This window comes from Quercus lobata, chromosome 5 (genome assembly GCF_001633185.2).
Source record: "Quercus lobata isolate SW786 chromosome 5, ValleyOak3.0 Primary Assembly, whole genome shotgun sequence".
Classification (NCBI taxonomy): Eukaryota; Viridiplantae; Streptophyta; class Magnoliopsida; order Fagales; family Fagaceae; genus Quercus; species Quercus lobata.
In genome coordinates this window covers 55627927-55640732 of record NC_044908.1, presented here as the reverse complement: position 1 = coordinate 55640732, position 12806 = coordinate 55627927, and the positions used below count along the sequence as shown (strand labels likewise).

General features: G+C 36.6%; 1 protein-coding gene across 1 annotated transcript; it reads right to left on the bottom strand.

Annotated features, from left to right (window-relative positions):
- Positions 1-624: 624 nt before the first annotated feature.
- Positions 625-1178, bottom strand: LOC115990723. Its single transcript, XM_031114520.1, has 2 exons — positions 967-1178; positions 625-856 (listed from the first exon to the last, which is right to left on the bottom strand). The coding sequence occupies exons 1-2, from the start codon at positions 1176-1178 to the stop codon at positions 625-627; spliced, it is 444 nt and encodes a 147-aa protein (XP_030970380.1).
- Between the last annotated feature and the right edge of the window lie 11628 nt (positions 1179-12806).

Genomic DNA, 12806 nt, shown 5'->3' with positions numbered 1-12806 from the left:
GAAGGGCATCACCTTGTAACAGAAGAGGCCTTGGCTGGTTACAAACGACGTTTTCTCTTGATCGGCTTCATGCATTCGGATTTGGTTGTATCCTGAGAAAGCGTCCATGAAGCTCAGCAACTGGTGTCGAGCCGTAGAGTCTACTAGGACATCGACCCTCGGGAGGGGGTAGCTATCCTTGGGGCAGGCCTTGTTGAGGTCGGTGAAGTCCACGCATATCCGCCATTTCCCGCTCGCCTTTTTTACCATCACTACATTTGCTAACCAGTCGGGATAGTATACTTCTCTAATAAAACTCGCTTCCCTTAACTTTCTAACTTCTTCTGCTATGGCTCGGTCTCGCTCGGGGGCAAACACACTCTTCTTTAGTCTGATAGGTGGAAAGGCGGGCGATACGTTCAACCTGTGCACCATGACTGATGGATCTATTCCCGGCATATCTTTATGACCCCACGCGAACAAGTCTCGATTGAGTCTGAGGAAGGTTATGAGCTCCTGGCGGATCGTGGTGTTAACGAGCGTCCCAATTTTGGTTGTTCGGCTAGGATCGGAACTGTCAAGGGGTATCTCTTCTAACTTCCCAACCGGCTCTGTTACCGTCAGGCGCTCTTCTATGCTTAAAGCCTAAACCTGATCCTCCATTTCCATCATGGTTATGTAGCATTCGCGCGCGGCCATCTGACTTCCGCGCAGTTCCCCTACTCCGTAGTCAGTCGGGAACTTTATCATTGATGGTAGGTGGAAGTTACCGCCTTCCATGAGTTGAGCGTGGGTCGCCCGAGGATAGCGTTGTAGGCTAATGAGCAGTCGACTACCAAGAATGTCACGTCCCTGGCTATCTGTTGAGGGTAATCGCCTACAATGACGGATAATGTGACCGCGCCCAATGGGAATACCCGGCTCCCGCCGAAGCTAACAAGCGGGGCATTTGTTGGGATCAATCGCTCCTTGTCGATCCTCATCTACTGGAACGCCGTGTAGTATAAAATATCTGCTGAACTGCCATTGTCGACCAGCACCCGGTGCATGTTGTAGTCTCCTACCCGCAAGTTGACGACGAGCGCATCGTCATGTGGATGGTGAAGGCGTTGCGCGTCTTCCTCTGAGAATCCGATTATAGGACCTTCTCTCCTCTCTATTTTTGGCATGACCCCTGTCAGCTGAACATTTTGTACCATCCGAAGATAGGTCTTGCGGGCTTTCTTGGAGGACCTGGCGGCAGCCGTTCCTCCTACGATCATCCTTATATCCCCAATTGGGGGCCTCGGTCGCTAATTGTCCCGTCGGGGGTGTTGGTCTTGTGAGGGGGGATCCGTTTTCTCCTTGCTAACGAATCTCTGCAGCTTTCCTTGTCTAATAAGGGCCTCAATTTGCTGCTTGAGATCATAGAAATCAGACGTGTCGCGGCTATGGTCGCGGTGGAAACGGCAATACTTATCTCGGGAACGTTTGTAGGGGTCACTCTTTAGCTTTCCCGGGAACGTCAGAGCCTCTTCATCCTTGATTTGCATAAGGACTTGATCTATCGGGGCTGTCAGAGGGGTGAAGCTCGTGAATTTTCCCCCCGGGGGCTTAGGGCGCCCCTCGTCCCTTCGGTCTCTTGTTCTTGTCTTCTTTCGGCCTTGGTCCTGCCGAGTGTCTTCCTGCCTTTCTCTTTTCCTGGGCCTCTCTTCCCGAGCTAATAGCGCATCTTCAGCGTTCATATACTTTGTGGCGCGATAAAGTTCTTCCGACATGGTCTTTGGGTCGTTTTTGTATAGGGAGAACAAAAACTTGCCCTTCTTCAAGCCATTCGTGAATGCTGCAACAAGTATCTTATCGTCGGCTTCGTCGATCGAGAGTGCCTCTTTGTTGAAGTGGGAGATGTAGGCTCTTAAAGTTTCATCTTCTCACTGCTTCATACTCATCAAACAAGCCGTAGACTTCTTGTATCGATGATCTCCAATAAAGTGTGCGGTAAACTGATCGCTGAGCTCTTTGAAGGTGCTGATGGAGTTTGGTGTCAGTCGGCTGAACCAAATTCTCGCTGCGCCCTTCAGCGTTGTAGGGAAGGCCCTACACATGATGGCGTCCGCTACTCCTTGAAGGTGCATTAGGGTCTTGAAGGTCTCCAGGTGGTCCAGTGGGTCATTGACCCCGTCATAACTGTCTATTTGTGGCATGCGGAACTTACTTGGTAAAGGATAGGAGTTGACGGTGGCGGTGAACGGCGAGTCAGTTCGGTTGACAAGGTCGTCAAGGTCGCTTGATACGCGTCCCTTGAGAGCATTCATCATAACCTCCATTTGTTCCTTCATGGCCTGTATCTCCGCAATAACAAGTGGCGGAGTGGTTTCTGCGAGGGAGGGGATACTTGTGTTCTGTCGTTCTAGTTTGCTCGGGGCGTTGCTGGCCTGGGGTCCTTCCTGGTTTCTTCTGTCGGCGCTGGTTCCTTCTTGATCTGCTCCTTGGTTGTTGGGAGCTGCATTTTTCTGTTTCAGTTGCTCTTCTAGGTCGTGGTTTTGTTTGGTGAGGCGCTCTATGGCAGCAACGAGTGTCCTCACCTGTCTTTCAAGCGCAGTCGTAGGGGCTTCTTCTTCTTGAACGTCATTGGTGGTCGCCATTGAGCGAGTGAGTACCATGTAACTCTTTTGTCTAGGAAGCGAGAATGTGCTACGTTTTCCACAGACAGCGCCAACTGATGATGCCGGAAATAATACCACCAGTGAGTCACACGTTTCTCGTACGATCGCAAATGGCACCTGCACAACGAAAAGGAATAACCTAGCAGAGAGTACCGGTGTAGTACCGGCCAAACACCCTCCGAAGGTCATGTTAGAACTATTCTCACTGCTCTATAGTGTTAGAGAGGGTAAACTATGCGTACCTTGGTTTGTGAGGGTGCTTGGGTTTTTATAGTAGTAGAGGGTTGACATCTTTTCCTTGGAGTAGAAGTCTTTTCCTTATAGGAGTCTTCTTGAGCGTATTTTACGGGATTCTTTCCATATAGGAATCCTTAGGTTTCATGAAACGTGGGGAGCAAGTTATTCACTTATACACGTAAACGTGCAGATCAATCATTCCACAGACTGACGCCGTTAGTATATGTTATCCCGTCAGTTTATGTTTACCCCGTCAGCTTCAGGATGTATAGCTTTATATGTGGAGTTCTTTTTCTTCATATCCCCGTCAGCCTTGAAGGAATGCTGACGGCAAAAACATCTCGTCACCCTTGTCAAGCGTATACCGTCACTCTTGTCTATCTAATTTTATCCTCATCAATGTCTTTAATTTATACCCAAGTTCTTCTAAAAAAAAAAAAAAAGGTTTATACCCAAGTTTTCTTATGAAAAACCTTATATATATATATAAATATATATATATTGAATAATACTAGAGATACAAACTCTTTTACAAATTTTTTTACAAACTCCTAATATGTTAAGTGATTATTGGTAAATGAAAATTTAATATTAGTAATGGGTCACAACAACAGTTTATAAAAATATTGTAAAATAGTTTGTAATTGTAGTATTACTCATATATTTTTACGTACAAAAAAAAAAAAAAAAAAAAAAAAAAAAAAAAAAAAAAAAAAAAAAACTTGATATTATTAGTGAAAGTGATTTTTGGGTGGAAGAGTAAAACTTGGGGAGTGTTTGATACATGTACTTAAAAACTGAAAATATTTGTTTGAAAATATATATGAAAATACGTTTAGGTGAAAAAGTGTGTGAAAATACGTATAATGTTATTTAAAAACTGAAAACATGTATTTGAATGAGTATACCAAACATGACCTTGATATATAAAAATATATAAATAGACTGTCTTAATATTAGAGCATTTGCGGCAGTGGAGCTAAAAAACTATAATGCTATTTTAGCTCCACCAATATAGCAAAAAGGGCTTGCAGCAGTGGAGCCAAATGTATAAAATTTAGTTTATTTGCTACAGTGCACATCTATCTATAGATGTGCACTGTAGCACTCATCTAAAAAAAAAAAAAAAAAATTAATTCCACTACCGAATAAAATAATAAAACTAATCTTATTTTTTTCATTCTTTTATTCCGTTTCTTTCACCGTGCACTTAGATCACTCATCTCCCTCAATCATCAAACACTCATCTCCCTCACTCATCTCCCTTACTCATCTCTCTCACTCCATCAAGCACTCATCACCGTCGCCGTCCCAGCCTCAGCCCACACCGTCCGTCGCCGTCCCAGCCCAGCCTAGCCCAACCCACGCCGTCGCAAGCTCTCATCTCCCTCACTCATCTCTCTCACTCCATCAAGCACTCATCACCATCGCCGTCCCAGCCCCAGCCCACGCCATCGCCGTCACTCCTTACCACCATTCTTCCTTTATTCAACTTCACGAAATGCCTGTCCTCCTTCACCAGCCTCTCGTTCACGTCCTTGCCTCCAGCGAACGACACCGAAGGGCACTATAGGAACACGAACCGGCTAAACGGCGTCGGACTAGTGAAGAGAATCCACTCCCCGACATCGGAATTGCCTTGATGTCTCAACTGATCCTTGGAGTGGCGGTGGAGAGCGAAACCTTGATTTAGGTTTTTTTTTTTTTTTTTTTTTTTTTTTTGGGTTGAGCCTTGATTTGGGTTGATGTCTTAGCCGATCCTTGGAATCGCTTGAGCCTTGATTTGGGTTTTTTTTTTTTTTTTTTCTCTGCTGTGGACTGGTGGTGGTGGTGGTGGTGGAGGAGGATGTTTGTGCTGTGTGGTGGTGGTGATATATTATTTTATTAGAGTAGAAATATTATTATTTTTATTGTAGTAGAAATATTATTTTATTGTGATGAATATATTATTTTATTGTGTTGAAAGCTAAAATAGATCCACTACTGTAGCATGCGTGTAGGTAAAATAAATAAAGTAACTTTTGATGGAGCTAAATTGCTAAAAATTTAGCTCCACTGCTGTGAATGCTCTTACACGCAACTTGAGAATTGAGAGCTATGTAAAATAAATGGCCAACGGGAAATTTACAAAAAAAAAAAAAATGTAAAGAAAAAAAATATACAAATCGAAAGTCTGACTTAATTAATTCAAATAGGCTAAAAAAATATTTGTCAAAATTGCTGTACTCAATTTTTATATACAGCAAATCAGCTAAATGCGTAGTTTAATGATTTTTTTGACTAGTATAGTGAGAAATTAAGAGATGTGACCCTTAGGCCTGTTTGGGTAAGGATTTTTCATCACTCAATTTCCATCACTCATCACTCATTTTTTCACACTCATTTGGCAACATCACTTTTATTTTCATCGCTCAATTTTGTCACACTATTCATGGGTCCCACACCTATCAGCCAGTACAGTTTTTTTTTTTTTTTTTTTTTTTTAGCACCCAACTCACCGAAGCTAATATATATATATATATATATATATAACCAAACCGAACAGCCAACCTAGGAAAGAAAAAGAAAAAGAAAAAAAAAAAAAAAAAGAACAACGCCAACCCAAAAAAAAAAAAAAAAAAAAAAAAAGTCAAAAGGTGGTCAAAAGTTGCGGCTGTGGGTCCCTCATGTGTGTTTATTTATGGAAATGCCATTGAGTTATAAGTTATGGAAACTGAAAACAGCCTTTTGTTGTTTTCAGTTTTCATAACTCATAACTCAAAAATCAGAGAATTGAGTGATGGAAACAGAGTTATGGAAACAGAGTTATCGTTTGGTTAAACAACATTTTTATTATGGGTCCCACCATTTTTGAGTTATGAGTTATAGAAACAGAGAATTGAGTTATCAAAAAACTCAATCCAAACAGCCTCTTAGCTTCTTTCATCAAAAAGAGGGATGTGACCCTTTTTTCTCAGTAGGAAACGTTGAAAGGATCTATATGTGTACCATTATTAGGTAATACTCATCGTTGTCTCTATCGCCTTGGACTAAAAATAGAGTCTCAACGTTGTCAGTATTGTATTGTCTATCTATTATATTAGTAATTTATCTATACTAATATAGAGAGAATTTTTATGTTTGGTCTACAATTTTTAGTGTATTAAAATATTCTCATAGAAATTCAAAAATAATATATTCTTTCATTTATTTTATTTTTTTACAAAAAAACAAAAAATGTTAAAATAGTAATATTATCTTACATATAAAAGGAAAAAAATTGTTATTATTACTGTCCATTTATTTTCAAATGTTTGATTCTTATATGTATTTGTTATCTATTTGAATTCAAATATTTCAATTATCTCTATTTAAAAAAAATACAAAATTACTTCTTCTAAAAAAACCTACTAACTCACGTAAAAACTACTGATTCTTATTCCAAAATTTTTATGATTTTTTTTATTCTTTATAATATTTCAAAAATTTTGTTATTCAAATTCTATATTGTTATCACAAATCACCATTCATTTACACTAAAATATATAATCTTTCTTTTGTTCAAATCTCAAATTTTTTTACTTATCACAATTCTTATCTAAATCAATAAATACAGATATTCTATTAAGTTTCAGCTCCTTACAATTCTCTATCTCATTTTTAAACATTTTACAAATATTCGGTAGTAAAATCAAAGTTGAATAATGGGTGTTGTATCTCATTTTTAAACATTTCACGAATCTTCCGTAATAAAATCAAAGTTGAATAATGGGTGTTGTGGTGTCGTGTTCTTAAGGAATATGAGGTAATGCGGAGTCTAATCTAATGTCGATTGACAAAATATTCAGTGACATACTGACATCGATCACATCACCCGTACAATTTCATCAGCTTTTAGTAAGGTGGCTTTTAAGATCAAATCTGGTCCCAAATGTGTTAAAGGGTTTTTTTATTTATTTTTTATTTATTTATTTTTTTTAATGTATTTATTTATTTATTTTGAGAATCAAATGTATTCCAGTGTAAATGCAAAGAGTTGGATCAAATAAGAATAAGATCTAGGGAACAATTTTTTATTTTTTAAGTTGGCTAATTCAACTTATTTTCTTCTATCTTCTATTCCCATAAATATATATATATATATATATATATATAAATATTAAAGCCATGCAAAGTTGGATATTTTATCAAGTAATTAAACGTTTAAACCTTACCTCCCACTACTATAAGTATTATACTATATACTCTACCAATTATAATCTCTTTATTATATAAATATTAAAGCCATGCAAAGTTGGATATTTATCAAGTAATTAAACGTTTAAACCTTACCTCCCACTACTATAAGTATTATACTATATACTCTACCCATTATAATCTCTTTATTATATATATATATATATATATATATATATATATACCCCTTTGAGAAAACTTTATAAATATAACTAACTTAAGTGTATATGATATACTATAATTAATATCCGTTTGTTTGGATACACGTTTATGCGTCCACGTTTGTGCGTTTTACTCTTTTTTTTTTTTGGCATGCATTTCAGGAGCAAATAACACTGTTACGGTTATTGTTCATGCACTATTCATGAATTGTAGCCGTAATATTTGACTTTTTAGCACATCAGTGGATCTCGTGTACTGTTCACGGGATCCACAAATCTCATTTTTCAGCAACTTGTTCATTAAAAATGGATCCCACGATACAATTCACACATTTAAAAATTATTTTGCTACAGTGTTTTCAGTTTTCAGTTTTTAGTTTCAGCAAAATAAGTTCTATCTAAACGGACCTTTAATGTCACATAAAAATTGATTGGTATCTTGGTCTGATGATGAAAAGCTATCATTAAAAACGAATGCCATAAATTAAAACTTAAAAAAAAAAAAAAAATGTCACACAAAGTGAAAGTATGAAACACTAAAAAGAATATGATAGATTATTTTCATTTATAACGTTTGAAATATAGGAGTACATCAAAGCATTTTCTTTAAAAGAAACCATGATTCTAGCAAGGGCGGAGCCACGTAGTCCCTTGGGGGGACCGTGGCCCCTAAAAAAAAATTAATAAATAAAATCCATTAGAGTATGTAGAAAAAATAATTGGGTCCCCCCAATGTTGGACACCCGGCCCCCCCATACCTATAACTCCACTATTCTCCTAGGCCCCAACTTTAGTTTTAGGCCTTATGTACTCCAAATAAAACAAAAAGCTGGCTCACTTACATTTAAATACTCAAAAGTCCAAACATTAACAACAAAATTTCGCTTTCTCTCAATCTCAAAAAACCCACCCCACGGAATCCCTTATTCCCTTTACTTCTTATTCATTTTTTTTTTTTTTTTTTTTTTTTGTCTTCTTTGATACACTTCCACTTCCCACTGGTACCGTTGCCTACCAGCCCCTAAAACTTAGCATCAATCCTCTATCCTCACAGACCTCGAAAAGAAAAGGAAAAAAAAAAAAATCCTGATCAATTTTTTCTTTCTTCTTGCTTTCTAAAACAAGTCACCCAGCATATTTCATTGTCAAATTTCAGGATTTGGAACTTGGTGACTGCCTGGTGAGTTTTCTTCTTTTTCTTAAGCAATAGACATTCATCTTTTTTTAGTGTCTTTTTTTTTTCTCAACTATCTACACCTAAATATTCACGTGCTCTTTATATTTTCATAAATTTACAGAGAAATACATGATTGAAGGCATGAGGAGATTGTTTGTGATGAGTCTTGAAGGGAAAATATACAGTTGTAAGCAGAGGCAATAGGCATTGCCACACGGCCCACACCCATCTTTGCACTTTGTGAAGACAAAGTCTCTAAGGTAAAATTGTTTTCATTTATTGCCTATTTTTGATTAGTTAGATATCATGTGGTTGTGGGTGTTGTTAAATTGTTTGGTTTATGTTGTGTACCAATACTTGTGTGTTTAATTTTTGTTTTTGTTTGAGGGGTTATTATTAATTAAAGTCGTATTAAAAGTGGGTTGATTGTTTAAATTATAGTGGAAATTTTGTTTTTTCTTGAGTATTAATAATATCCATATAACTAAGTAAAAATTTCTAATTAAAATTTTATTTTTTAAAGTTCTTTTCAAGTTAATTTTTGAGTCATATTCTTAAAGTTAAAAGAATCATGAGCAAATGAAAAACAATTGATGCATTCTTTAAGAAAAAAATGTTAGCAATTCAGAAATTAAGACACCTGCGGTTGTAGAAACAAATGTTGATACTTCAATGCCTGATGAACACCCCTCCAAATGTTCAAGAATTCAATCTGAAGAAATAGATCGTGATCTAGGATCACGTAAACAAATATGTGAATTCCTTATCAATAAACAAGATGAAATCTGACGAGTTTATCTCAAAAAAGGTCCATATCAACCTAAAAATATAGACTATCCATACAACGATGATACTCATCGTTGTCGATTTCAACCTTCATGGTTTGAATCACATAGGGATTGGTTGGAATACTCACCTTCAATGGATGCAATATATTGTCTACCTTGCTACATTTTTTTGTAAGAAACCAATAGTTCGTCTTGGATTAGATGCATTCATTTCAACAGGTTTTAATAATTGGAAAAAGGTGAATGATGGAATGAATTGTACTTTAATTCGTCATGTAGGGAAAGATCCGAACTTCCCACATAAAATTGTTGTGAAATGTTGCAAGAATTTAAAGAATTATTCACGACATATTAATAAGCTAATTAAGAAACAAACGTCAAAAGAATTAGAGAATAATCGGTTGTGACTCAAAACCTCAATAGAGTGTGCTCGATGGCTAGCATTCCATGCTTGTGCTTTTAGAGGTCATGATGAAAGCCTTGATTCAAAAAATAGAGGTAATTTTATTGAATTGATAAAATTCACATCAACTTTCAATGACAAATTAGCTAATGTTATCTTGGAAAATGCTCCATGAAATGCCAAATATACATCACCCACAATTCAAAAGGAGATTTTGCATATTCTTGCTAGTAATGTGTGAAATGTTATTCGTGAAGAAATTGGGGATGCAAAATTTTGCATTCTCGTTGATGAAGCCCGGGATGAGTTGAAGAGAGAGCAAATGGCCACTATTTTAAGGTTTGTTGATAAAAATGGTTTCATTAAAGAGTGTTTCTTTCATGTTGTGCATGTTAGAGATACTACTGCATTGACCCTAAAAAAGGAGATATGTGCATTCCTTTCTCATTACAACCTTCACATTAAGAATATTTGAGGTTAAGGGTATGATGGAGCTAGTAATATGCGTGGTGAATAGAATGGATTACAAGCTCTATTTCTTAAAGAATGTCTATATACTTATTATGTACATTGCATGGCTCAAAAGTTGCAATTGGCTTTAGTTTAAAAGTTGTTCATCAATTCTTTGATCATTTGACTAATATTATCAATATTGTCGTTGGTTCTAGTAAGCGTAATGATGGATTGCAATATGCTCAAGGGGAACAAACTGAGAATATGATTGCTTCTAATGAAATTGAGACTAGAAGAGGAGCAAACCAAATTGGTATTTTGCAATGGGCTGGAGATACACGTTGGGGGATCTCATTTTCAATCTATTTGTAGTTTGATAAAAATGTTTGATGCAACTTGCAAAGTTATCAATACTATCTCTGAGGAAGATGCTAATTATAAACAATGTGGTGATGCCGAGGGAGCTTATCAGGCATAAACATCATTTGAATTTATTTTAATTTTGAATATGATGAAAGAGATTATAGGAATTACTAATATTCTTTTCCAAGCTTTGCAACAACATTCTCAGGATCTTTTAAATGTCATGCATTTAGTTTCAACTACAAAATCACTTATTCAAAAGTTGAGAGATGATGGATAGGAGCCTTTACTTGCTAGTGTTACATCATTTTGTGGAAAACATGAAATTGATATTCCTGATTTAAATGCTCGTTACACTAAAGCTCGAGGTAAATACCATCATCAAGATGAAGCTTTGACAACAATAGAACATCATTTAAGAATTGACATATTTATAGTTGCAATAGATTTTCAATTGCAAGAATTGAATAGTAGATTTTGTGAGCTAACAGCAAATCTTCTCACTCTTAGTTCAACATTAAATCCTGAGGATGCTTTTAGATCATTCAAAATTGGTGATATTTGCAATTTGGCTGAAAATTATTATCCTCAAGATTTCACTGAGCAAGAAATTTGTCTTTTGAAGCATTAATTGCGACATTATGAGCTTGATGTGACAAAGCATCCAGATTTTTAGAATATGGGTACAATATTTGAGCTATGTAGGGGATTAGAAATTTCAGGTTAGTCTAAATTCTATCATATAATTGATAGATTGATTCATCTTGTGTTGACTCTTCTAGTTTCTACAGCAACTACAGGATGAGCTTTTTTAACTATGGAACTATTAAAAACAAGACTTCGCAATAAAATGGAGGATGAACTTTTGTTAGATAATATGATAGTTTATATAGAAAAGGAAATTTCTGGGAATTTCACCATGGAAATGATTATGGATGAATTCTATTCCATGAAAAATTGTCGTCAGACATGATTTTGATGTGAAATGCTTTTTTTTTTTTTTTTTGTGTGGATATTTTTGTATATGTCTATAGTGAACTAGACAATTTTTGTATGTTTATTAATGTTTAAGATATATCAAAATTGAAATTTCATATTCAATAGACTTATGATTTATGTTTTTTATATCAATACTTCGAATCGGCCCCCCCATGTAAAAATTCCTGGCTACGCCCCTGGATTCTAGGTGTCATAATAACAACCCAATCCCGATTTAAAAAAAATAAAAATAAAATAAAAATAAAAAAACTTTCTAAAGAATGGATGGCAGAGCCTATATATATATATATATATCATGTCTATAATATTTTCACAATACTTTTACAACAAATTTTAAGTGACAAATTGTTATTGGTGAAAAAAAATGTGATTTTAATTGTGGGTTCAAATTATAACTTGTGAGAGGGTTTCATAATCTCAGCCCCCAATTAGCAGGTATTGTCCGTTGTAGGCTCGATTTGTTCGTGGCCTTCACGGTTTTGCTCAATCCCACATCAAGGAGAGATGCCTCCCACATGTGCCTTATAAGCTTAAGCCCAAGACTTACCCCAGTTCATTTCTGAGGCGGTTGTAAGTTGTTGATCGCCTTAATCTGGTCGAGATTGACTTCAATTTCGTGGTGTGTGACCATGTAGCCCAAAAACTTGCTAGACCCGACACCAAAAGAACACTTGGAAGCATTAAGTCATAGTTTGTGCTTCCTCAAGATATCAAAAATATTCTAGAGATCACTAACATGCTTGGACTCTGCCTTGCTTTTTACTACCATATCATCGATATAAATCTCAATGGTTTTTCCTAATTGTGGTTCAAACATCCTGGTCATCATCCTTTGGTAGGTAGCCCCTGCATTCTTCAAACCAAAGGGCATCACTTTGTAATGATAGTTTCCTATAGGAGTAACAAAAGGTGTCCTCTCTTGATCGTCCAAGGCTAAAGGTATTTGATGATACCCTTGAAAGGCATCCAAAAAGCTTATTCGAGGGTGGCCCACAGTGGCGTTCATTAACTGATCAATCCAACGCATAGGGAAAGGGTCCTTTGGGTAGGCTTTGTTCAAGTCTGTATAATCTATGCATACACGCTACTTTCCTGTCTTCTTCTTAACCACTACGGTGTTAGCCAACCATTCATGGTAAAAAACCTCCTTAATAGCCCCCGCTCGCTTAAGTTTCATCACCTTGTCTTTTACTGCATCGGGATGTTCCTTGGATAAACATGGAGGTGGTTGTTTCCTGGGGATGATAGATGGATTGACATGCAGATGATGGCAGATAAAGCTCGAGTCTACTCCTGGAGCCTCGTAAGAATTCCAAGCAAATACATCAATGTTGTTCTTAAAAAAAACTACCAACTCTTCCTTCTCCCAAGATGGAAGCTGAGCCC